The sequence below is a fragment of the Gallus gallus genome, chromosome 2, assembly GCF_016699485.2.
Source record: "Gallus gallus isolate bGalGal1 chromosome 2, bGalGal1.mat.broiler.GRCg7b, whole genome shotgun sequence".
Taxonomy (NCBI): Eukaryota; Metazoa; Chordata; class Aves; order Galliformes; family Phasianidae; genus Gallus; species Gallus gallus.
Genome location: NC_052533.1, coordinates 55,539,093 through 55,561,981, shown reverse-complemented (window position 1 = coordinate 55,561,981; position 22,889 = coordinate 55,539,093). Strand labels below are relative to the sequence as shown.

At 38.4% G+C, this 22,889-nt stretch overlaps 1 protein-coding gene across 5 annotated transcripts in view; it reads right to left on the bottom strand.

Annotated features, from left to right (window-relative positions):
• COL15A1 (collagen type XV alpha 1 chain) overlaps nt 1-22,889 on the bottom strand; it is a 106,266-nt gene that overhangs the window by 35,896 nt on the left and 47,481 nt on the right. For 3 of the 5 annotated variants that reach the window (XM_004935077.5, XM_015275923.4, XM_025147616.2), the window contains 10 exons: nt 19,917-19,952; nt 19,565-19,708; nt 14,529-14,582; nt 13,609-13,644; nt 13,432-13,515; nt 8,563-8,628; nt 6,899-6,934; nt 5,409-5,471; nt 2,253-2,330; nt 2,100-2,135 (listed from right to left, as the gene is read on the bottom strand). In XM_004935077.5, the coding sequence (XP_004935134.1) occupies nt 2,100-2,135; nt 2,253-2,330; nt 5,409-5,471; nt 6,899-6,934; nt 8,563-8,628; nt 13,432-13,515; nt 13,609-13,644; nt 14,529-14,582; nt 19,565-19,708; nt 19,917-19,952 (633 nt within the window). The remainder of the gene's footprint in view (nt 1-2,099; nt 2,136-2,252; nt 2,331-5,408; nt 5,472-6,898; nt 6,935-8,562; nt 8,629-13,431; nt 13,516-13,608; nt 13,645-14,528; nt 14,583-19,564; nt 19,709-19,916; nt 19,953-22,889) is intronic. The other 2 variants (XM_004935078.5, XM_004935079.5) reach the window with 2 other exon arrangements.

Sequence of the window (22,889 nt, the reverse complement as noted above, 5' to 3'; positions counted from 1 at the left end):
GCATGAACTGACAATACCAAAGCCATCTTTACTATTTCCTTTGTCAAAGCCTCAGCCTGCCCCAAGCAGATGTTAACGACTCCCTGTGACATAAGCCAGCAGTCACAGCTATAAGCGAAAGAAGGAAGTGAGGAAGCCGCAAAAAACTGCTTATCATAAAAGGAAATTTCATTTGCAAAAGCAGGGGAGCTGATTTGTGCAGGCTGACACTAGGATTATCACTCAGGGCTCCTGTTAAATAAATGCGGTGGTTTGCTTTATTGATAGTGAATAGCATAATCAAGATTGTAAAAACTTCTCATTTCCCCTGTAGCAGGAGGTCTGATTCAGTCCGTCTCTTCCACTTTTTCTACTAACAGCACTAACCTCCTAACAATCCCCAGCTAAAAGCCTGCTTGTCTGTACCTAGTCTATTGTGCTCCAAACTCCTGTGATCCTCACTTCTGTCCAGATGAAGCCTCAAAAAGGAGGGAAGCTGGGGAATTATTTTAAATTCTGGAAGCTTGTCTGTAAGTTTGTTCTGCCCAATAGCACAGAGGAATGATCATGAGTCCTCAACTATCTCAGAGCTGTTCTTGGGGCAGAGCTTTACTTTATACAGAACAATTGGCACCAATACTTTGATTAGTTAGGCTACAGACTGACTGGCCAAGTACTCTGAAATTTGTATATTATTGCTGCATGAGATTCCCAGTGACTACAAAAGGGTTTTTACTGGGGGAAAATGCTAAAAAGAATCATGCTTGCCTGCAGCGATGGCCAAACTAGAATTATACATTAAGAATCCCTAGACACTAAGAATACACTAAGACCAGAAACTGACTGGTCAAAATCTTGAGACAGGCTCTGTCTGCAAAATTATCCCATAGTGTAATCATTTACACCAGTCTGGCAAGAAATTTCTCTGAATGGCCCTGTCTGTACACTAAACTGTATGAAACAGCTCAAGGCAGTACAAGAAGTGATGTAAATACAGAGCTTGGGACTGACAGAAAAAAGGACATGTCCTGAAGGGTGCATAGCAGTAGCATGAGTGGCAAACAACACAAGCTAAAACAATGAGAAATTTCAAATAAATGCAAGAAAAAGCTTATTTATCTTGAAGGTCACTGAATAACGGGAACTTGCTGGCTGGAGAGGCTTCAACGTCTTCTGGGAGATGTCAAAGACTTGACTTTAGCAAGTGCCTGAACTAAAGAGACCTGCTTTGGCCAGAGGGCTGTAATAGATGACCCTGAAGTTCACTTTCATTTTAAATTATCCCATAATTTTATGTCAAGGTGAAAGGATAAACTCCTCCAGCAGACATACAAGGAGGACAAAAGGAACTCTCTATTAAGTTAGGATAGCTCTGTCAAGGTATTCTAACTCACAGTATTCAAGCAGTTTATCAACACATCCAGCTAGTTCTGTCTAAAGACCACAACAACTGATGGCAAAGTGTCCCGTTCACCTTAATGCACAAAAATCACAGAATCATACAATCAAACAATCATAGAATCATGGAATGACTTGGTTTGGAAGGGGCCTCCAAAGATCATCTAGTTCATAGTCCTGAAGTTGGACTTTGTCAAGTTAATATTCCTTGTGATCTTCAACTCAACCAGGATGTGGTCTCTACAGACCATGCTGCCTCCAGTCTTAACCTCTTTCATGAGCTCATCAGCATTGGTGAGTGTCAAGTCCAGTAACAAAAAAACTACTAACAATGAGTTAGGCACAATGGAGATCAGGCTACATCAAAAGCAGATGCAAAGAAAGAGTCAGTATTCTTGATCTTTGACAAATACTAGACTACAATAAGTACATTTCTGCTCCAACGCTATTAAATCTGTGCAACTGTTCATATTTTATAACAAAATTACTGTTGTGCTTTCATATAACATTTTGTGTCAGTTAGAGATTTTAGGCCAAGTTCATGAAACAAAGAAACTAAATCCGAATTTCAGTAAATGGTCTAATGCTACCCCCTGATGTGCAGCTTCCACTGAACCCAAGGGAGTTGGTTGCAAATTCTTGGTTCCTATAGAAATTGGAGCTGATACCGTCTGTTGTTTTAACTTAAATAGAATCAGAAAATAATTTAGTTCTAGTCTTACCATTGGTCCCATTGGTCCTACCACTCCAGCTTCACCCTATTGAGGACAGACACACGCAGCAATTACAAAGAGAACATCTGCAGTATGTAGCAGAGGTGGCAGATAACAAGGCCACCAAACATTCTGGAAGAACACAAAACGGTATTAACTCACCTTCTGCCCTTTTCTTCCTAACAATTCAGTTAAAGATCCATCAGCAGCAATGACAGCTCCAGATTCTCCTTTTTCACCCTGCAATTGTTGTCAAAGTAGATCTCTCTGAGATAAATTAATACTTGTTTTTTAAAAAAGACTTTAAATTGCTCTCAATAGATTATCCATATGAAATGTGCTCATAAGATCTCTGTCAAAGGTAAAGGGCTATTGGAATCTTCCTGTGTACTGTCAGCTTAGATATTGGTTAGTAAATCCTAATGTAACTGTAAATTCTTTATAGAACACTAAGTAGAAAGCAAGAATCTTTATTTCTATGTCCTTGGGACATTATGTGATCTCCTTATCTTTAAGGAAGACTAATTCCCAGCATTCAAATTATGAACCTCTGAGTTTCTGTTCTTCAGTGCACTTTACTGAATAATGGCACCACAATAACAAATTTTAATTCCCAGTGCAAACATGTGGTTGCCACCCTAGATCATTCAGTTGTAACTTTCCTCCTTCTAGGTCAGACAGTCTGAGCATCTTGATAATATAGCTTTCCCAAGAACTTTAATGGAAGAAATTTGTTTTGAAACTAACAGTTGCATGCTGATTAAAATAACTCAGGTTACAACACTTCCATTGAGCTTAATCTCCTGCAGATTTAAGGAATATTTTGAAGAGTCCTTGAAGCTTAGTTTTACTGATGTTATTTTCTGTGAGATTTTATGGATGAGAGGCTGCAACAGAATCATTTCATAATCCTTATAGGGAAATAACCTGGTGTTTACATGTCAGAAACAGCATTAGAAACATCACTGTGTCACTGGTGGGTACAAAATATAACGGCTTCAAAGTTTTGAGTTCCTTCCAGTGTGGACAACAGAAGGAAAGAAAACACACCAGTCTACCAATCTGAACAAAGCAGACAACTACAAAGCAAAGCAAAGCAAAACAAAACAAAACAAACAAACAAACAAACAAAACACCTGGTTGTAAGGTTGAGCTTGATATGAACTGGATAAAACTGAAATCTCTGTGTCAGAAGGAGAGCATTCCTAACCTGTTTCGACTTGTGAGAAACTGAGGGTCAGCTACTTGTAAAGAACAAGAAGGAAATGCTTTTGTCCTAGTTATCCCCAAGACTGTAATAACTCAGATGTTCCTCTCCCCTGCTTCCAGCAAGTAGATGAGAAGGAGAAGAACAGAACAGCAGCTGCATATTTGAGTAGGGGAATTTAAGAAAAAAACTACAGTACTGTAACCTCTCAGCAATGCCACAAAATAAGCACTGGTGCACAGAATAAGAGAAAGGACCCAGAGAGAAGAGTTTCTGAGGTCTTACTCTTTCCTTGGGAAAAGAAAACTTCAATCTTCATTATGTAGGCAAAGCTCTCTGTGCCACAGAAGCAGATGATCAATCTTTTTTTCATTTGCCTGTTTGGTTAGGATCCCAGGCTTTCAGCATTGATGACCAAATTGCAAGCAGAGGTCACTTCATGTTCAGTGTTTTTGCAAACTTATTCTGATAAATGCATACCGCACTGAAGAATTTAAGCGCTGGGGCAAGAATGTCAGTCCTTAGTAATATGTAGGTCACTCTGAAGGTAATGCCTCCTATTTATTTCCATGGAAAGCATAACAGATATAAAGAGCACAATAACACTGTTTGATAGAGAAAATTCCCAGCTACAAAATAGTATTTTTCAACATAATCACCACCATTATCTATGCATTAGCTGTGTGATGTGGTTGACATGCCCAAGAGATGGGATGCCAACCAGAAAGACCTGGACAGCTTCAAAAAGTGGGCCCAGGAGAACATCATGAGGTTCATCAAATCCAAGTGCAAGGTCTTGCACCTGGATTGTAGCAACCCCCACTATCAGAACAAGCTAGGGGATGTAAGGATAGAGCACAGCCCTGACTAAAAGGAATTGGGGGTACTGGTAGATGGGAAGCTGGACATGAGCCAGCAATGTGCCCTTTCAGCTTACAAAGCTAGGCATATCCTGGGCTGCATCAAAAGAAGCATGGTCAGCAGGTCAAGGGAGGTAAACCTGCCCCTCTACTCTGTGCTGGTGAGACCTCAGTACAGGAGAGACATAGACTTGTTGAAGCAAGTTCAGAGGAGGACCACAAAAATGATCCAAGAGATGGAATACTTCTCAGTCCAACAAAAACAAACTGAAAGAGCTGGAGCTCTTCAGTCTGGAGAAAAGAAGGCTCCGAGGTGACCTGAAGCAGCTTTTCAGTATCTAAAAGAAGGGGACATTACTCTTTAGCAGGGTCTGTTGTGACAGTGCAAGGGGAAATGGTTTCAAACTAAAGGAGGGGAGATTTAGGTTGGATATAAGGAGGAAGTTTTTTACAATAACTGTGGTGGGGCACTAGGACAAATTGAGCAGAGATGTGGTGGAAACCCCATCCTTGGAGACATTTAAGGTCAGGCTGGACCAGGCCCAGAGGAACATGATCTAGCTATACGTGGATATCCCTGTTCATTGCAGGGGATATGGACTAGATGACCTTTAGAGGTCCCTCTCAACTCTATGCATTCTATGATTCTATGTTTCTGTAATTTTCACCAGCAATGAACAGTGATGGACTGCATCCTATCTTCTTTAAAATCTTCTCCAGCAGAGCTGATCCACTGTTGCCGTCACTGCTGTCGAAATGTATCACCCACTGCTTGACTGTGCTCACATCCACTGTTTGGGTTCCAGAAATGTTAAGCAAGCATTGATGAATGTCAGTGGGTGCAGTTTTTCACACATGGAGCAATTCAATGACACACCTTTGCTTCATCTGCACTTCAGTGTCAGATCCCATTTAGTCAGACTGCCCCTCTGCTGTCATCTGTCATATGGCAACAGCATTGAATAGAATATTGGGAAGGTTCAAACTCTACTTCAGTACCACCAATATTTGCCTCTGACATCCTGGGCCAACATAATAAAATAGGATGCATTATTTTCAGAGCAGCCCTTGTATTATAGCAGGTATTTTGTTCAGCATTTTTTCAGATTCCACTTACTACATTTTTTCACACGAGCTTATTAACATTCAAATTCCTGGTAAAATTAGAATAAGAAAACTTATAATGTCACTAAGGATTTGTTATCTAGAACATTTTGTTGTATGTATTTTTCCCTAAACACTCTCTCTTACCTGCTGTCCTTTGAGTCCTTTCAATCCAGGCAAGCCAATATCACCCTTTGGTCCCCGCGGGCCCTAAGCAAAATCAAATCCATAAATCCATGGTGACATCTTCTGTGAATACAAAGCTGGGCCATCTTACTACATGGCCTTTTAAATAAATGAAATACGGAAACTTGAATCACCCTGGTTGTAATCTAAGTCTTGATTTACAAGTCATAGACTTACAAGATTAAATTGCTGTCTGAATCAGTGTATTCCCTAAAACACATATCAGATAGTGATAATCTGTTAAAAACAACAAAAGAAAAAACTCTGATGTTTACACATATTCATAGAGGGAAATAGGCAAACATTGACAAGAACGGAAATTCAGTCTAAAATCTTCTCTTCTCTTTCTTCCCTACCCTACTTTCTCTACACTCATGGTCTGTTATTTTTTTTTTTTTTTTAATCACTGAGACTGCTTTTCAACAGAATTTGAAAAAAATTCAAATTTATATAATTTCTGTGTTGGTGAAGAGCTAAAGAAAAGACGTGAAGTAGGGATGAGTATGGTATTTTCATGTAAAAATTCTGAAAGATTGTCAATTAATTATATTGTTTTCTAAATATTGTTAGCTCTTTTTAACTGAATAGTATTTTAAGGTTTTGTTTTTTTTTTTAATGTGATTTATTTTGTATGGTTTCCTGTGCAGCCTACAATACACAAGACCCATAAACAACCTTTTGTATAATTCTGGGCAATTTGCCAGCATTATTTGTCAACTTCCCTAGTTTTGTCCTTATTCTCAAGCAGTACAAATGGTCCTGAGATCACATGCACACATCTAAATTGTAAAACACTCAGAACAAGGGAAAATAATGTTATTACATTATATCCTATATAAATATGATAATATAAACAATACTATAAGCCACAAACCATATAATGCTTATATGGGATAGCAGTATGAGCACAATAGGGAGCATAATATAGTGCATCATTTGATAGTCTGGTTGTGTAATCCTTCCAATGTGGCATCCTTAAAAAAGTGATTATTCTAAAAAAATTGTTGAATTTTATATAAGAAAATAATCTATTGTGTCCTTTGTATCATCCTAAAAGACTAGAGGAATAGTAAACCTAGCAGTTCTCCATGGTGGTGACCAAAAAAAAAAAAAAGGCTTAAGGAGTAATATATAATTCCATATACATTCGAACACAGTGTTTAGAAGCCCATGTGTTCCATTTATTCCTCCTAATTTGCACAGAACTTTTCCTTAGGTAGTAATTTTTCATTAGACTCGACTATATTTAAACTACAGAACGGAGTTTGAGATAAGCTGTTGGGCATATAACAGTATATTTCCCAGGGCTAATTTCTACTGTAAATGTTGATCAAAAAAATACAGTCTCATAAGAAAATTCATCAGACTTTATATGAATTCTGTTCAATATAATTGTTAAAATATTTAAAACATATTGAAAAACACTTAGACTGCAGATACATAATACTTACAGGAAATCCTGGTAAACCTGGCTTACCATCTGGTCCCTGCAAAATGCAAAAACTCACTCACAACCACATAATACAGACTTGCAAAATGGTATGGATTTTCAATGTATTGTCTAATTTGCGAATACTAACTGATTTGAAATCGGATTGAGAACTTCATTTGTCCAGTGGTAAAGCTGTGATCACTTCACAGCACCTTATTCTTCTAACTTCTTCTGAGACATTCAGATTTACTTTCCAAAACTGAAAGGAAAGATATCCAGGAAATTTGGAATAAACATGATGTTTTCCCCATGTGAAAGGAATGCAACTGCAAATCAGACTCTTTTAAGTCTTACAGAATCCAACATAGAAACCACCATAGCCCTCTCACCCTCTCCACTGAATCCCTGGTTGCTGGTAGATAGAAAATAGCATGTCTGCTAGATCGTGACTATAAACATGGATCTGTATTTGTACTGGACATATTTAAAATTGTCCAACTGTTTTATCTGCAGTCACACTTCAGTTCTCATTTAAACTATGTGGACATGGATTACTTAAGTCACTATGATACTCCAACCTTCTCCCAGTCTGTGGTCAACTACAAGACTGAGGTTGTGAAACCTTTCCAACTGTAACTACATTTCAAGCTACGGGGTCTACTTCTTTCTGTTGGGACTGTAAAAACTACTACAAACCAATAAATTTCTACTGGGCTCATGAGACCACTTCTTTATGTTGTTTTGATATCCTGTCTTTTAAGGTTTGAATGGCAACAGTAACAGACTTCACACAAGAGGGTCCATCCTATGCTGGCATCCCAGTATATACAGGGATTAGGATTCTGCTATTAACTACACGCCTTCCTCGTTTTGTCAGGGACTGAATGTGAGGGGTGCTCACAAGCAAGACAGTAAGCAAAATAAAATAAACAAACAACAGTCTGCAAATGAAACTGGTTTTAAAGCAAGATACTTTGTTTGTGGAATCCAAATTTTGTGAAGTGTAATATATTATAGACTTTCAGGCAAGTTGTACCTAACATTGAATAGACTGCAGCTCGGAGAAGATAGGTTTCTAGTCCTAATTAGTAGGATCTAGTCCTAGTAATTTAAAAACCCTTCCAGGAAGCATCCAGCTCTTCAAATATTTAACCAAACTGTTTTAAAGCTACATGTCTAGCTGCAAAACAGAGCCAGAAATTTCACATCTGTTGTTTTATGAGATTTCCAGATTATCATCCACAGATATAATTACTGTGAAATTATACTCATACACAAGAGCCTAGTATTCCTAGTTGTAATTTCAGGAAGAACTGAGCAAAATATTTCATCCCAAGATTTCATGATTTGAAAAACAAGAATACAAAAAAAGTAGAAAAAACGACAGGTACATCTGCATCCCTGTTTCTGCATCAGTTTCACATTTCTGTCATTCTGATCCTATTGTTCAGATTCAGAACTAAAGCAACTGCTCCAATTCCTTTCTTCTACAGAAAAGTTTAAGAACTAATTAATCCACACAGAATATATTTTTCCCTGAAGTACTCTCACACAGCTTACTGCTGAAGCTAGCAGGAATTATACACGTCTTTAAAGCACAGGAAACTCTCAGCTTTGGATACTTAAAAGGGAAAATTAAAGACAGTGCAATTTTGAAGATTTAATACAGAAGCATATACTCACAGGAGGCCCAAACAGTTTTTCAATTGCAGTGAAGTTAAGAATTCCTTTTGTATCATTGAGAAATAGCTGAAAAAGTGGTTAAGGAACAGGTTATTTCAAATACCGAACCAAGCACATAGGGGTACATATACATTTTTAGAATTATGTAGAAAGTTAAAACATCTTGTTTTAAAAATGCTAAGAAAACCGCAAGTAAGGTCACAGGAAATGTTAGCTATTACTTTTGTTACAGATCTGGAATAACAATATGTAGCACTTGCATTTCACTCATTATGTAAGGATTTCAGAATATTTTAAAAACTTTCATTAACTGACACTCATACATTTTTAAGTTGAAAACTGTGATTTCGTGTGTTGTGGTCTGAGGTCATTTCTCCACGGTCAAGATTAAAATAAAATTTTATACTCCAGTATGTCACTGGCATTCTGAGATGGTGAATCTATCTGACCACAATCTATCTTTAAATTCAAAGTTAGAATTATGTTCTGAACATGTCTGCATCACACAATGCAGTGTCATGGTAGTGATTCTTCAGTTGCTCTGATCACGCTGCTGTGTGTAGTTGGCACAGTGCAGAGAAATCAATGAAACTAGCTTGGATCCCCAAAACTGTATAGTTTATCTGGAGTAGTACCATAGCTAATGAGTTCTGAGTCTTCAGACACCCAAACAGAGAAAAGCAATAACCATGCTTTTATACTTCTTTCTATCTACTAGTAAGCTGTACATTAGCTTAGACATCCCTTCAGATATTGAAAGTCCAAGAGGGTATACCCCTGCTGCTAAGTGACAAAGGCAAACTGGTAACAACAGACAAGGAGAAGGCTGAGGTACTCAATAATTTTTTTGCCTCGATCTTCTCTGATTACTGCTCATCACACAGATCTCGAACAATTGGTTTGCAAAGAGGGGACAGAGGAAGCAACGTCCCTCCTGTTGTGAGTGAAGATCACATTCATGACCACCTGAAGAACCTGAACATCCATAATGCTATGGGTCCTGTGAGATGCATCCCAGAGTCCTGAGGGAATTGGCTGATATGGTCACTAAGCCACTCAATTACATTTGAAAAGTCAGGGGAGTCAGGTGAAGTCCCTGGAGATTGGAAAAAAGGAAACATCACATCCTTTTTTAAGAAGGCTAAAAAGAATGACCTAGGGAACTATTGACCTGTCAGTCTCACCTCTGTGCTAGGAAAGATCATGGAGCAGATCTTCCTGGATGCTATGCTAAGACATATGGGAGACAGGTAGGTGATACAGGAGAAATAGCATGGCTTCACAAAAGCCAAATTCTGGCTTAGAATAGAGGCCTTCTATGATGGTGTAATGGCACCAATGGACAAGGGAAGAGCCTCTGATGTCATCTATCTGAACATCAGTTAGGCCTTTGACATGTTCCCCCACAACATCCTTCTTTCCAAATTAGGAAGATATGAATTTGAAGGGTGGACTGTTCTATGGATGAAGAACTGGCTGCAGCACTGGATCCAGAGAGTGGTGATCAATGGCTGTGTCTGGATGGAGATCACTGTTGCATGTGTCCTGCAGGGGTCAGTGCTGGGACTGATACTCTTTAATATCTTCATCAATGACATGGACAGTTGGGGCTGAGTGCACCCTCAGCAGGTTTGCAGATGACACCAAGCTGTAGAGTGTAGTCAACATGCCTGAGGGATGGGATGCCAACCAAAGGGACCTAGAGAGGCTTGAACAGTGGGCCCAGGCAAAGGTCGTGAAGTTCATCAACCCAAGTGCAAGATCTTGCATCTGGGTGGTGGCAACCCACACTATCAATACAAGCTTGGGAATGTAAGGATAGAGCACAGCCCTGACAAAAAGGACTTGGGGATACTGGTGGATGGGAAGCTGAACATGAGCCAGCAATGTGCCCTTGCAGTCCCGAAAGGCAACCATATATGGGCTGCATTAAAAGAAGCATGGTCAGCAGGTTGAGGGAGGTGATCCCTCTACTCTGCGCTGGTGAGGACTCAGCTGGAATACTGTGTCCAGGTGTGCAGTCCTCAGTACAAAAGAGGCATAGAGCTGTTGGAGTGCATCCAGAGGAGGGCCACAAAAATAATCCATGGAGTGGAACACCTCTCCTATGAGTATAGGCTGAGAGAGCTGAGGCTCTTCAGCCTGGAGAAGAGAAGGCTGTGAGGTGACATGGTAGCAGCCTTTCAGTATCTAAAGGGGAGCTACAAGAAAGAAGGGGACAGACTCTTGAGCAGGATCTGTGGTGACAGGACTAGGGAAAATGGTTTCAAACTGGAAAAGGGGAGATTTAGGTTGGATATAAGGAAAAAGTCTTTTATAGGAAGGGTAGTGAGGCACTGGAACAAGTTATGCAGAGATGTGGAGGAAACCACGTGTCTCTGGAGACGTTCAAGGCCAGGCTGGACCAGGCTCTGAGCAACGTGATTTACTTTGTGGATGTCCCTGTTCACTGCAGGGGAGTTGGACTAGATGACCTTTAAAGGTCTCTTCCTAGTTTAAGGATTCTATGATTTTGAGCATAGAATTAGATTAATGAAGCTGGTCCAGGACTTTTGGTACAACTTCCTGCTCAAAGCTGGTCTAACTAGATCAGGTGCAATATGAATACTTCCTGGGATGGAAATGCCAGCTTTTCTTAGCAACCAATTCCAGTATTGGAGCAACCTTGGGAGAAAAAAAAAAAAATAAAAGCCTTCCAACTTGTGTCCATTCAGGTCTCATGGTAATGCTATGTAACTCTATGAAGAGGTTGGCTCTGTCTTCTCTGTAACCCCTAATTAGGTAGCGGTAAACAGCAACAAAGTCTCTCGTTAGCCTTCTTTTCTCCAGGTTGAAAAAGACAGTTTCTTCAGCATCCTCATATGCCATCTATGCTGGACCCTCATCATCTTGGTGGTCCTGCACGGGGCTTTCTTCACTATGTTAATATGTTTCTTGTACAGGGACAGAGATGGACATGGTACTCCAGATACAGTTCTATGAATGCCCATCACAACTTTCTGAGCCCAACACTTGAGCCAATTTTTCACCTATTTTATCATCCTCCTATCTAATTCATAGGTCAACAGCTTGGTGATAAGACCATGGAACACTATGATTTAAAAACTATAAGCTAATTTCCTAGTTAAATAGGTGTTCTGAATACTATATAATACAGTCATACATTTGTTGGGAGAGTATTTAGGTACTTTCACCACAAAAAAAACCTTTGAAATTGATTTGAAAAAAATTCTGATTTAAATCACTGCATTGAATGGCTGTTTGACCACATCTCCTTTCCAACTATTGCATGAGTGTCTGAATATTTTTTTTCTAATCTGGGATGTGAGGAAGGACACGACTGCATTGTCTTATTGTATGTCCTACTAAGCTGGTTATCCATCTGAGCATAGCAGTTTATGGTCAACTTTCTGTACTGTGAGGTACTACTGGTATCATGATTCATGTAGTAAAAGTCTGTTACTTCTACCAGGTGCTGCTCCCTGCTCTGTGCCCTCATATTCTACAAAAAAAAAAAAAAAAAAAACACTGGAAAATTGTCATTAAAGAAAATAAAAAGTATGTTTAAGTCCTGCAGGCAGTGCTCCTTTCCCTCTCCTTCCTTCTCTTATATATACACAGTATATAGTATTAGATCATGTAGTATTTTGGAATATCAAACAGCAGCAAAATGAGACACTGTTTTTTTATATAAGGGTAGACTTCTGATTTACATAGCAGAAGTAAGTAGAGGAAGTAGAAAGGACTGCCATCTGTCAAAAGGTACTGAAGAAGCCTGGAAATAACTAGGGCCTACTGCAGAACTCAGTTTTATCTTAAATTGAAAGAATTACTGCAAGCAGACCTAACAACTTCATTTAGAATTACAGAACTAAAATAAATACCAGAGTCAGCTGTTGTGATGTGGATATTGGTTTGACCTGGGTAGAGAAGATTTCTGAAGTGACCCACAGAAGATGTTTGATGTTGTTCTGAGAGTGAAAGAATGTATTTGGATAATTTAATCTTCTACCTCAGCATATGTATTTTAAGCAAAGGTCCTGTCCTTATACAAACATTTGTGAAGTAGGTAGAACTCAGTGTCCCAAATACTTACATATCTTTAAAATCACAAACACGTTTAATCAACTGTTTCAAATTTCAGCATGCCAAGTCCTTGGAGAGATCATCTGATTATCAGTAAGTAGATTTTGTAGCATATGAGAATAGATAGCTTTTGCTGTACATCCACAGAATATTTGTCCACTACGAATGTTCATAAAGCATGTATATACACCCTACTTTGTAAAGGAGGCAACTTCTTAAACTCCAAGGTGTTTAGAAAGAAAACTGCTTTCTGTACATATCTGTAATACACTGGATGCAATACAGCTTCTAGGATTTATACATTTCTTTAACACAGTGAATGTAATCCTTACACAAGTTACGGAGAATTCAAAGGATGCGTGTAAGTATCTTCAGAAACATCAGACAAATGTGTGAACTGTGACTATCACAACATATAGAAAGCCATGAAGCTTCCAGCAAATTAATGTCATTTGTTTGCTATGTCAGCTAAATTAACATTTTTGCACTTCTCATACATGCTGTTCTCCCTCTGAGGCTCTCAGTATTTTTCAAGCGTAAATGAGCTAATGAGAAATGCATCCAGGTTCATTATTACTGCAAACAGAGCTATCTAGTCACTAGTAGGAAAGAAGACCCCACAGTTACACTGTAGCAGGGCTGGGAGAAAGAACATGAGTTTTAGGTCAATGTCTCTATCACATAGACTCCATCAACACCAGAATTGCCAGTTAGGCAACTGCTTGGGATCTCTTCACCTTAAGTAGAGTTCGAAAGACTTTGGTGCTTGACAAACACACTTACCTCTGGTATGGCTATGATTGGTCCTGGTGGTCCTGGTGGTCCAGGTGGACCCACAATATCGTTGCCATTCTTTCCTGGTTCACCCTATTTCAACAACATTACAAATGAAAATCCCATTTAGTAAGTGCTACACTTCACATAGGTTTCTTGGAAAGAATTAAACCCACCCAATCTCACCTGAGGTCCTGGGTCACCCTTCTCCCCTTTTGGACCCTTTGCATGATGAAAACAAAACAAACAAACAAACAAACAAACAAAAAAAACCAACAAAACAAGCGTAAATGATTTTAAACAGAAAATGTTGAAACTTCATTCTAACTTCAGAAAATGCAGAAGAGTGAAACACAGATGCAGCACAATCCCCAGCCCTCTGAAAGCACAAATGGGACTCAGATCCTTCATAGATCTGATGTTTAAAATTATTTGACAATGTTCACAAAAAGTAAATGAAAACACACCATATAATTAGTTGGGTATTAATTCAACAAGCCTTTCTTTCACTGTAATGAAATCAGATGTGCCTAGCTGCTTCTTCCTTTTTTCATCATTGACCATCTCAGTTATGTTCTGGATTGCCTGATGAACTGAGCAGGGAAACACAAATGAACTGAAGAGTCATTTTTCATGCATGTTATTTCTAAGCTTGTCAGCCCCTCAAGATTGTCTCTGCTGGGGACATAGACAGCTCATTTGACATGAATGAGAGGAAGGTGGCAGTGAATGAGCTTCCAGCTGAAGAATTCTATAATCCCTGGGGCTATTAAGCAGGAAAAATGCATTTAAACTACCTAAGAGCCTGTTGGCTTCCACATAATTAAAAGCAGAGTTAAATTCTGAATAATTAAAAGAAAAGGATCATCAAAGAAAGAGAATTGGCCTCTGGAGAGCTCTGTATCACTTTTGATTGACGAGGGAGGCATTGGCAAAGAATATTGCTCCTGTGTTTGGTGTCTAAGATAAATGCTCCACATTAGATAGGACAAATTCAGACCCACACGCTGCTAGCAAGTATTGTGAAGGCTCCAGCTGAACTGTAAGATACAGGTTTGGGAACAAGTGTGTGTTAGGTGATCATAGGATATGATAGCCCAACTCACCACACCTCCAGGATGTCCAGTGATGCCAGGTTGTCCTTTTGTACTTGGGCTTCTCTGATAAGCACAGAAAGGTACTGTTATCCAATATAATCAGTTTTCATTCTCATACAAGAAAGCATCTACCATCTCCAAGAGATATAGTGTCTGGGTGAACTAATAAGGGTATGTAGGGGGTTTCCATGGAATCAGGATCAGTAGCTCTTATTCGTCATCAGACCTCTTCACTGATCCTGCTGTTTCCCTGTCTCCAAAAAAGATTTTCCCAATGCAGCTTCAATAATTCTTCATCACTGCTCCCACGTCTGCTTAATAAAACGGTGAGTTGTTACCTTCCCATAGGGTTTATTCTGTGCATCACTTCCACGTTTAGTTAAGTGACTCTCAGACCTGAGGTAGAGGTGGGAGAGGCATTGAGTATAAATGAGAGTGGGTGGTAGAGATGTCGGGATGTGAGGCAAAAAATTTGGTAATTCCTCCTCTAGTTCAGTGGAGGACTGCAATTTAGTCCCAAGAATCTAATCAGTTACTCTACATTCTATGGGAAAAACAGAGAGTATTACACTGTAATAATAATGCAGTCTCCAAGAGAAAAATGGATAAAAGAAGGCCATAAATTCTTAATGGAATAGATAAATAGAAAACTACCTCATTTTTTTTTAAATATATTTTTCTCTATGTTATATGGAAGAACAAAAGAAATTGCACAGAATAGCCTAGTGATTCATCCAAGTGCCAAACTAGCACTGTATTGTTTTAGTAGTGATTTATTTTTGGGTTTTCACTGTAGACGTTACCATGAAGATCAAATAAGCAGAGATGATTTCACGAAAATTTTGATAGTGTCAAAAAGGTAAACAGGAGACTATTAAAAAATGTCAGGAAAAAAGAACACAGAGCATGACCATGCCAGTGCAAATACCTATTTTACGCCCATAACTTGTATAATGTGCATTAATTCAGATGTTTCATCTTAAAAGGGATTTGTGTGGACATGGAATAACTAATGAAAAGAGCAGTGAGAATAATGGAAGGTACAGAATGGCTGCTATATGACACATGATGGTGTAAACTATGACTCCAGCATGGAAAAGAGACAAGTAAAGAATTGGGTAAAGAATACTGTATAGGCTTCTAAACAGAATGAGCAATTATGAATTCACTTTTCTAATAGAAGAAATATTGAATATCAAATGAAAACAACCGGAAGGGGTTCATTCAATGTGTAGCTAAGTTGGTAGAGTCCCTTGCCATAAGATCTTATAAGTGATAAAAGTCTATGTAAGTGTCAGGGAAGGTATCAAATTAATGTAGAAGAGATCTACGGAGAATTTCAGCTACTATTTCTATTTGAAGAAGTCCCTGAGTCAAAAATTCTTGGAGTCTGGAAGATTACTCAGGACAACTGCAATGTAATACATTCTCTTTTCTAAGGCCAAACAATATCCAAGCATATGCTCAAACTGCATCTACTTTTGACTGTTGTTGGAAGCAGGATACTGGGATGGATGGATGTGATCCAATAAAACTACTGAGAATTATCTAGGACTCTGCAGGTAACTCTGAAAGAATAACAGAACTGTAAAGCATCCAAAGACAAATAGCCTCTGTGTTCCAATTCCTGTGTGACAGAAGAAATTAAAGGTTCACAGGATTCCAAATTCTCTCTCTTCTTGGGCCTCCCTGCAGAACCACCTTCATAAGAGATTTAATATGTCCACTACATTAAGAAAAGACTTTCTCACTTTTATTTCTATTTTTGTCTGTGAAAAAAAAACACCTTATGGCAGTTTATCAAGATAATGTTTTGCTTTTAAGGCATTTTCATTTTATACAGCACTGCAGGATAAAAGTTGTTTGTGTCTGCAAAAGGGATTTGAGAACCTAAGAAACTAATGGGGGACTTAGGCACCTACATGACTTCTAAAAATGGCACTTGCAACTTCAGTCTCTTCAGTTCTTATAGAAAATGGTAAGTATCGGATCCTCCGAGTAAGTATCTGATCCCCCAGATCCTCCTTAATACTCTTCTTATAGATGGACATCACCTTCACAAGTCTCTAGTCATCTGAGACCTCCCCAGTTGACCAAGACTGCTGATAAATGATAGAAAGTGGTTTAGCAATCACTTCTGTCAGTTCCCTCAGTACTCTCAGGAGGATTTCATCCAACCCCACAGACTTACGACAGTCCAGGTGATGTACCAGTTTATTGTTTCCTCCTGAATTGTGGAGGTTTATTCTGCTCTCCACCCCTGATCTTCCAGATCAGAGGTCTGAGTACCCTGAGGATAACTGGCTTGACTATTAAAGACAGAAGTAAAGAAGGCATTGAGAACCTCAGCCTTTTCCTCATCTTCAGTGAAAACATTTCCTGCCACATACAATAAAGGTGGGAGATTCTCCTCAAGCTATTAGAATAGGTCTCTAAACAAGAAATAGTATTCACATCTGTTCTTGGAGAACTTGAAATATATGTAGAGTAAAGAGGAGAGAAATACAAAAGAAGCAGTGCAGATCCCAGTAGAAACAAATGCATTTATCTGTGGGTTAACTAGCATCTTTTAACCACCTCCAAATTACCACTGCAATTCTATAGATGGCCAGTAGTTTTGATCACGTTGCTTATTTCCCATGAAACTGTCCTCAGTTTATATGAAGCCTTATATTGTATCCTATGAAATAAGTAATGTTAAAAAAAAAACACAACAAAACCTTGGGGAAGACTTTCCTGAGTAAAACAGCTAGATTAAAAAAGATAAAAGGGGAAAACAAATGTAATTGTTGATGCAGGCAATCTCTTAAATTTGCTTCATGACAATGTTAATGTAGTAGCTTGAGTTCTTGAATCTGAGTGTGCTCCCTTTGTCTTTCTGTACTGCAGTCACTTTCTGCTCTAAAAAGATAATTTAAATAAACAGTTCTCAAATAACATGTAAAACTCAGCTTGAGTTGACTACATCTCATATTTTAAAGTGATGAAGATATTATTATCAGAAGTTGTATGTAGCATTTGAGATATCTCTCTTTATTAATAGATTATTTTTCTTTTGAGTGTAACATACTATGAAGTCACAAATGTAAAAAATGTGTCTCTATATTTCCATCTTATGGAAGAAACTAAATTCATGGCCTCAAATATGACAGCATGGGAAAAGCAGTAATTTAAATGGGACATACAGCTTGATTTTAATGAATGCTGGCCATTCTCTATGTATATTTAAATCTTTAAATTATTTACATGTGAAAAATAGTACCAAAGAAAGTTTTCCTTGTAATACAGTAGTAGCTCTGAGATCCTGATATTAGTAATGATATTTATATATAGCATATGATGTTAATGGTTAATTACTGAATAATTTAATGACAACTGCCTGAGTAATAATAGAATGAAACAGTTTAGTTGGATGGGATCTGCAAACATCATTAAGTCCAACTGCCCTATCTCTTCAGGGCTAACTGAAAAATAAACATGTTATTGAGGGCATTATCCAAATGTCTCTTGAACACAGACAGGCATGGGGCATCAGTCACCTCCCTAGGGAGCCTGTTTCAGTATTTTATCACTCTCACAGTAAAGAAATAGTTCCTAATGCCTGGTCTGAACCTCCCTTAGTGCAGCTTTGTGCTGTTCCCATGTATCCTATCATTGGTTAGCAGGAAGAAGAGACTGGCACCTCCCTCTCTGCTTTCCCTGCTGAGGCAGTTGTAGATAGCAATGAGACTGCCTATCTGTCTCCTCTTCTCCAGACTGGACAACCCAAGCGTCCTCAACCTCTCCTCAAAGAATATGCTTTCCAGCCTGGAAGGCATGTTTACTGGCTTTGTTGCCCTCCTCTGGATGCTTTCAAGTACCTTATCATCCTTTCTGTATTGCTGAGTGCGCAGTATTTGAGGTAAGGCTGCACCAGTTCTAAATATCAGCTCTTATATATAAGAGCAGTAATATTAGAGCAGTAATCAGCTCTTCTGATTGGCTGGCTATGCGGTATTTAATGCATGCCAAAATTGAGTTTGCTCCTTGGCTGCCAGGGCACACTGTTGGCTCATGAGCCTTGGCTCAGGGCACTCATTTCAGCAGCACTGCTCTCCAACCACTTATCGCTCAGTCTGTACCTCTGACTGGCAATTCTCAGTTCCAGGTGCAGAACCCAGCATTTACTTTTATTGAAACATTCTGATTGTCCAACATTCCAGTCTTTCTAGATATCTCTGCAAGGTCTCTTATCCCTCAAAGATGTCCTCAGCACCTCCCAGATTAGAATAATCAGCAAGCTTTCTGAGAATGCTGAGAATACGTTCTACTGCTGCATTCAAATCATTGATAAGAAGTGACCCTAGAATTGATCAGTGCTAGTGATTATCTGCCAGCTATATTAATCTCCATTTACTACAACCATTTGTGGTCTGCTGTTGAACCAGTTAATCACCAAGTGTAGTGTGAAACTATTTACCTCACAGTTGGACAAAATGTCTAGAAGGATACTGTGAGGAATGATCTCAAAGGCCTTACTAAAATCCAGAAGGATGATCTCTGCCACCTATCCTTCATACACCAAGTGGCTGACCTTATGACAGAAAGAGATCAAATTACTAAGGCAGGAATAACTCATGAATGGCAAGATTCATTAATGAACCCACACTGAGTATACCTGATAATATCTTTGTTCTTTGAATGCTTTTCAATATCTCCCAGGACAATCTTCTCTATAACTTTTTCAAGGACTGAGGTTAGACTAATTTTTGTAGTTTCCTTGATCTTCTGTTATGTCCTTCTTGCAGATGGATATAACTTTGACTATCTTCCAGTCATTAACCAAATCCATTCCTTGCATGGTCAATTACATTGTCCAAGTGCCCATAGTAAAAGGAATTGTAGGTTTCCCATAGGAAAGTGTCAGTCTGTAACAAATGATCCTGTCTGTAACAAATGATTCATCAATTCCTTCTTAGACAGTTGTGAAATATAGAGATGATTACATTGTCCCTTCTTAAGAGAGTAGATCCACAGCTACAATAAAGTTCCTAATAGTAAAATACCTCAAATCCTAAACTGTAGCTTACACCCGTGGGTCCAGGAGGTCCAGGGGGCCCAGGGGGCCCAGGCGGTCCAGGTTTCCCGGGAGCACCATCAGCGCCAGCTTCTCCTTTAGGGCCTATTGGTCCAGTGACTCCAGTATCACCCTAAAATAGAAGGTCAGACTACTGTTAGTTATACCAAACATGCACAAGCCGATGCAAGTAAGCACTTGGGTTTCAAAATCATAACCTATTACACTTCTTAGCCCTTTCCTTTGGTAAATTGTAAGTAACATGTTGTACTGGAGTGATACAGTTCTCCCATAAAGTTACTGTCCTTTTTTCCTTTTTTTTTTTTTTTTTTTTTTTTTACCTTTGCACCAACAGAACCAGGAAGACCTCTATCACCCTGTAAAAGAAAAACAATCCTTATTATTTAAAGTAAGACTATTAACCATGAAAAAAAAAAAGTAAATAAAATCACGACTGTGATTGCTTAATTAAAATACCCACAAAATCGTGTTTTGTTTAACTTGATGTCAAAATGTGCATTATGTGAAATATTAGGCCACTTGGTTAAAAAGAAAATAATCCATATTTCAGAGGTTATAGTAACAAGAGAATAGTTCTGGTCTGGTATACGTACAGATGGCAATTTTGTATTTCAGTTTTGCTGGAGAGTTTGATGGTCTAGAGAATCAAACACTGTGGATCATGTCTTCATGATTCTCAGTGTATATGGGAAACATCCTCATGGACAGTAAGAGAAGCAGAAACTGATACCACAGAGGTTGTCTAGGACACCAAATAAGGGATATGATTACCAGTATGGTTTTAGTTTCTTCTACAGTAATCAAGTTATTTGATTTGCTTTTATATACTTTACTATTAAATTTAAATATTAAATATCATTTAATATTTTAAATATTAAAAATTCATTTTAATTAAAATAAATAAAATTAAATATTTAAATATCATTTAAATATTAAATATCATTAAATTTAAATTTAAATATCATTTTCTCACATCTGATGTATAGAAAGGACAGAAACAAAGCATGCAAACATTTCTAAGTGGCATTGAAGCTACTGGGCTTAATTGTTATGTTGGCAATCTCTTGTCCTTACAGATTCAATAAAAACTGCTTGAACGAGATCTGAAAAAAATGGGTAATCATCAGCATCGAAATGATAGCAACGACTTCTTCCAAAATTAATGACAAAAAAACTCAAAATAATATATTAAATATCACTCCAGGGAACAAACTGACTTTACTTTCCACTCTTCAGTACATTCAGCAGCTTCTCCCAGTAGCTTTCTTTGTATTAACAGTGAAAAATCTTTATAATCAGATATAGCAATATAGATTAAGCCAGGGCCTTAAAAAAAATAAAATACTAGAAATGTAGAAATCCTATTATTCCAAGGTGCTGGGGATTGTATGGAGCAGGAGCAAATATACTGTGCTTCACTTTTAATTAAATTTCATCAATATATGTAGAAAACATATCAGAAAACAGGCACAGCAAGGGAAAACAGTCAACTTCTTGCTCTTTATTTGAGTTTTATACTCTTTTTGAAAAGTATTATTTTTTGTGGGAATTCAAGAAAGGCTATTCAGAACACACGTCATTTAGCAAGATAAACAGCATGAGAAAGCAAGACTGAGAACCAAGGACATCTCTAGAAGAGAAAAAAGAAAAAGGAATGGCTCAACCGATTGGATAACCTGCATGCGTGGTTAAGGAGTGTTTGTGGAATACTCTGTTGACATGTAAAGGCGAATGGGAAGGTTGTAAGGGTGAATGGGAAAGTTAAAAAAGGAAATTTGTGAATGTACCTAAGTGATGTGAGAACCTGTAGTAAACAATTTTGATTGTGCACCTCTGAGTCTGTGCCTGGTTGTCACAATTTTTCTTCCAATTAATACGATTTCCACATCAAGTTCTTTTCCAATAAACAGAAATTCAAGTCCAGTGTGCTTCAGGTAGCCTTTCTTCTGTTTAAACTACTGATTGTAGTAGGCATGTTCTAGTAGTTACCATTCAAAGATGCATTCTTTATTTTCTGGATAGCTACTAGATCCCATCTGTGCTGTAGTTCTACTAACCTCAACCTTTTGAAATCACAGTTTAGAGCCTCCATTTTTCATGTCACATTAAAAAAACTTATTACTCAATAAGTTAAAAAATTGTGTCAATATTCTGGTTATTTAGGAATTGCTTTTTCATTTCCTTGTAGTGTGTGAAATTTCAGTGTGCACTTGTGAATCTACTTTCAAGCTCTTGTGCATAAACCTTGGTATAGAAGGTCACTGAAAAATGAAATCTTCCTGTAGTTATTTAACTCTGGGAGACAGAATCACAGAAAGAGGGTGGTACAGGGTCTCTGGAGGCCTTCCAATTTGCTGTTCCCCTTGAAGCAGAAACATAACCATCAGGTCAGTTATGGCTCTGTTCAGACTGGGTGTGAAAACCACCAAGAACAGAGCTTACATATCCTTTCTGGGCAACATGGCACAGTGCTGCTCCCCAGGTAGTGAATAGGATTGTCCTAAAGGCCTCTTAAGATGTAGTTTGTGGACATTATAATTTGTTGCATCATCTGGCACAATGAGGAACTGTTTGGCTTCATCAGCTTTGCCTCAGGCCCTTCAGACAATTGCAATATTAGATCACACCTTTGTCTGCTTTTAGCCAAATGTAACAGTTTCTCACTCCTCCCCTTGTGCTGGCTGTAGTACTTATTTAATCCTCCATGAAGACATTCAGCAAGTCAACAGAAAACTAAGTAGTCCTCTGCTACCATTTGAAGTTTCTCACCAAATGTTGCATGAAGGCTAGAGTTGCCACAAGTGTGGGGTTGGGATATCATGGCTGAGAGTGATAGCACTGCAGCACTAATCAGTTAAGACAGATATGAACTACTACAGAAGTACACAAAACTTGCTCTGTTAGTGGTCGGCAGGCCTGCTCTTGTGCAGCTTGGGATAAAGCACATGGAACAGACTACAGAATCCAAATTTAAGTAATTCCACTGGCCCATATATGCATACACATACCATGGAGGAAACATTCTGCAATCTGAACTAGGAGCTGGAGTTCTTCCTACAGACTTGCCAGCTTTTTATTGGTGAATCCCAATGGAGTAGCTCATACTGCATTTAGAGCAGTTCATGCTGCAACCATCTGGATTTCTCAAAATGTCTTTTATGATATGTTCTAATAATCTGGATTATAAAAAAAAAAAAAAAATGAAGCCAGCCAACACTGCGTTGCAAGGACAATAATTTAAGTTTTTTATAGCTTAATATTGACAAAGATATCATTGAAGTAGGATCAATACA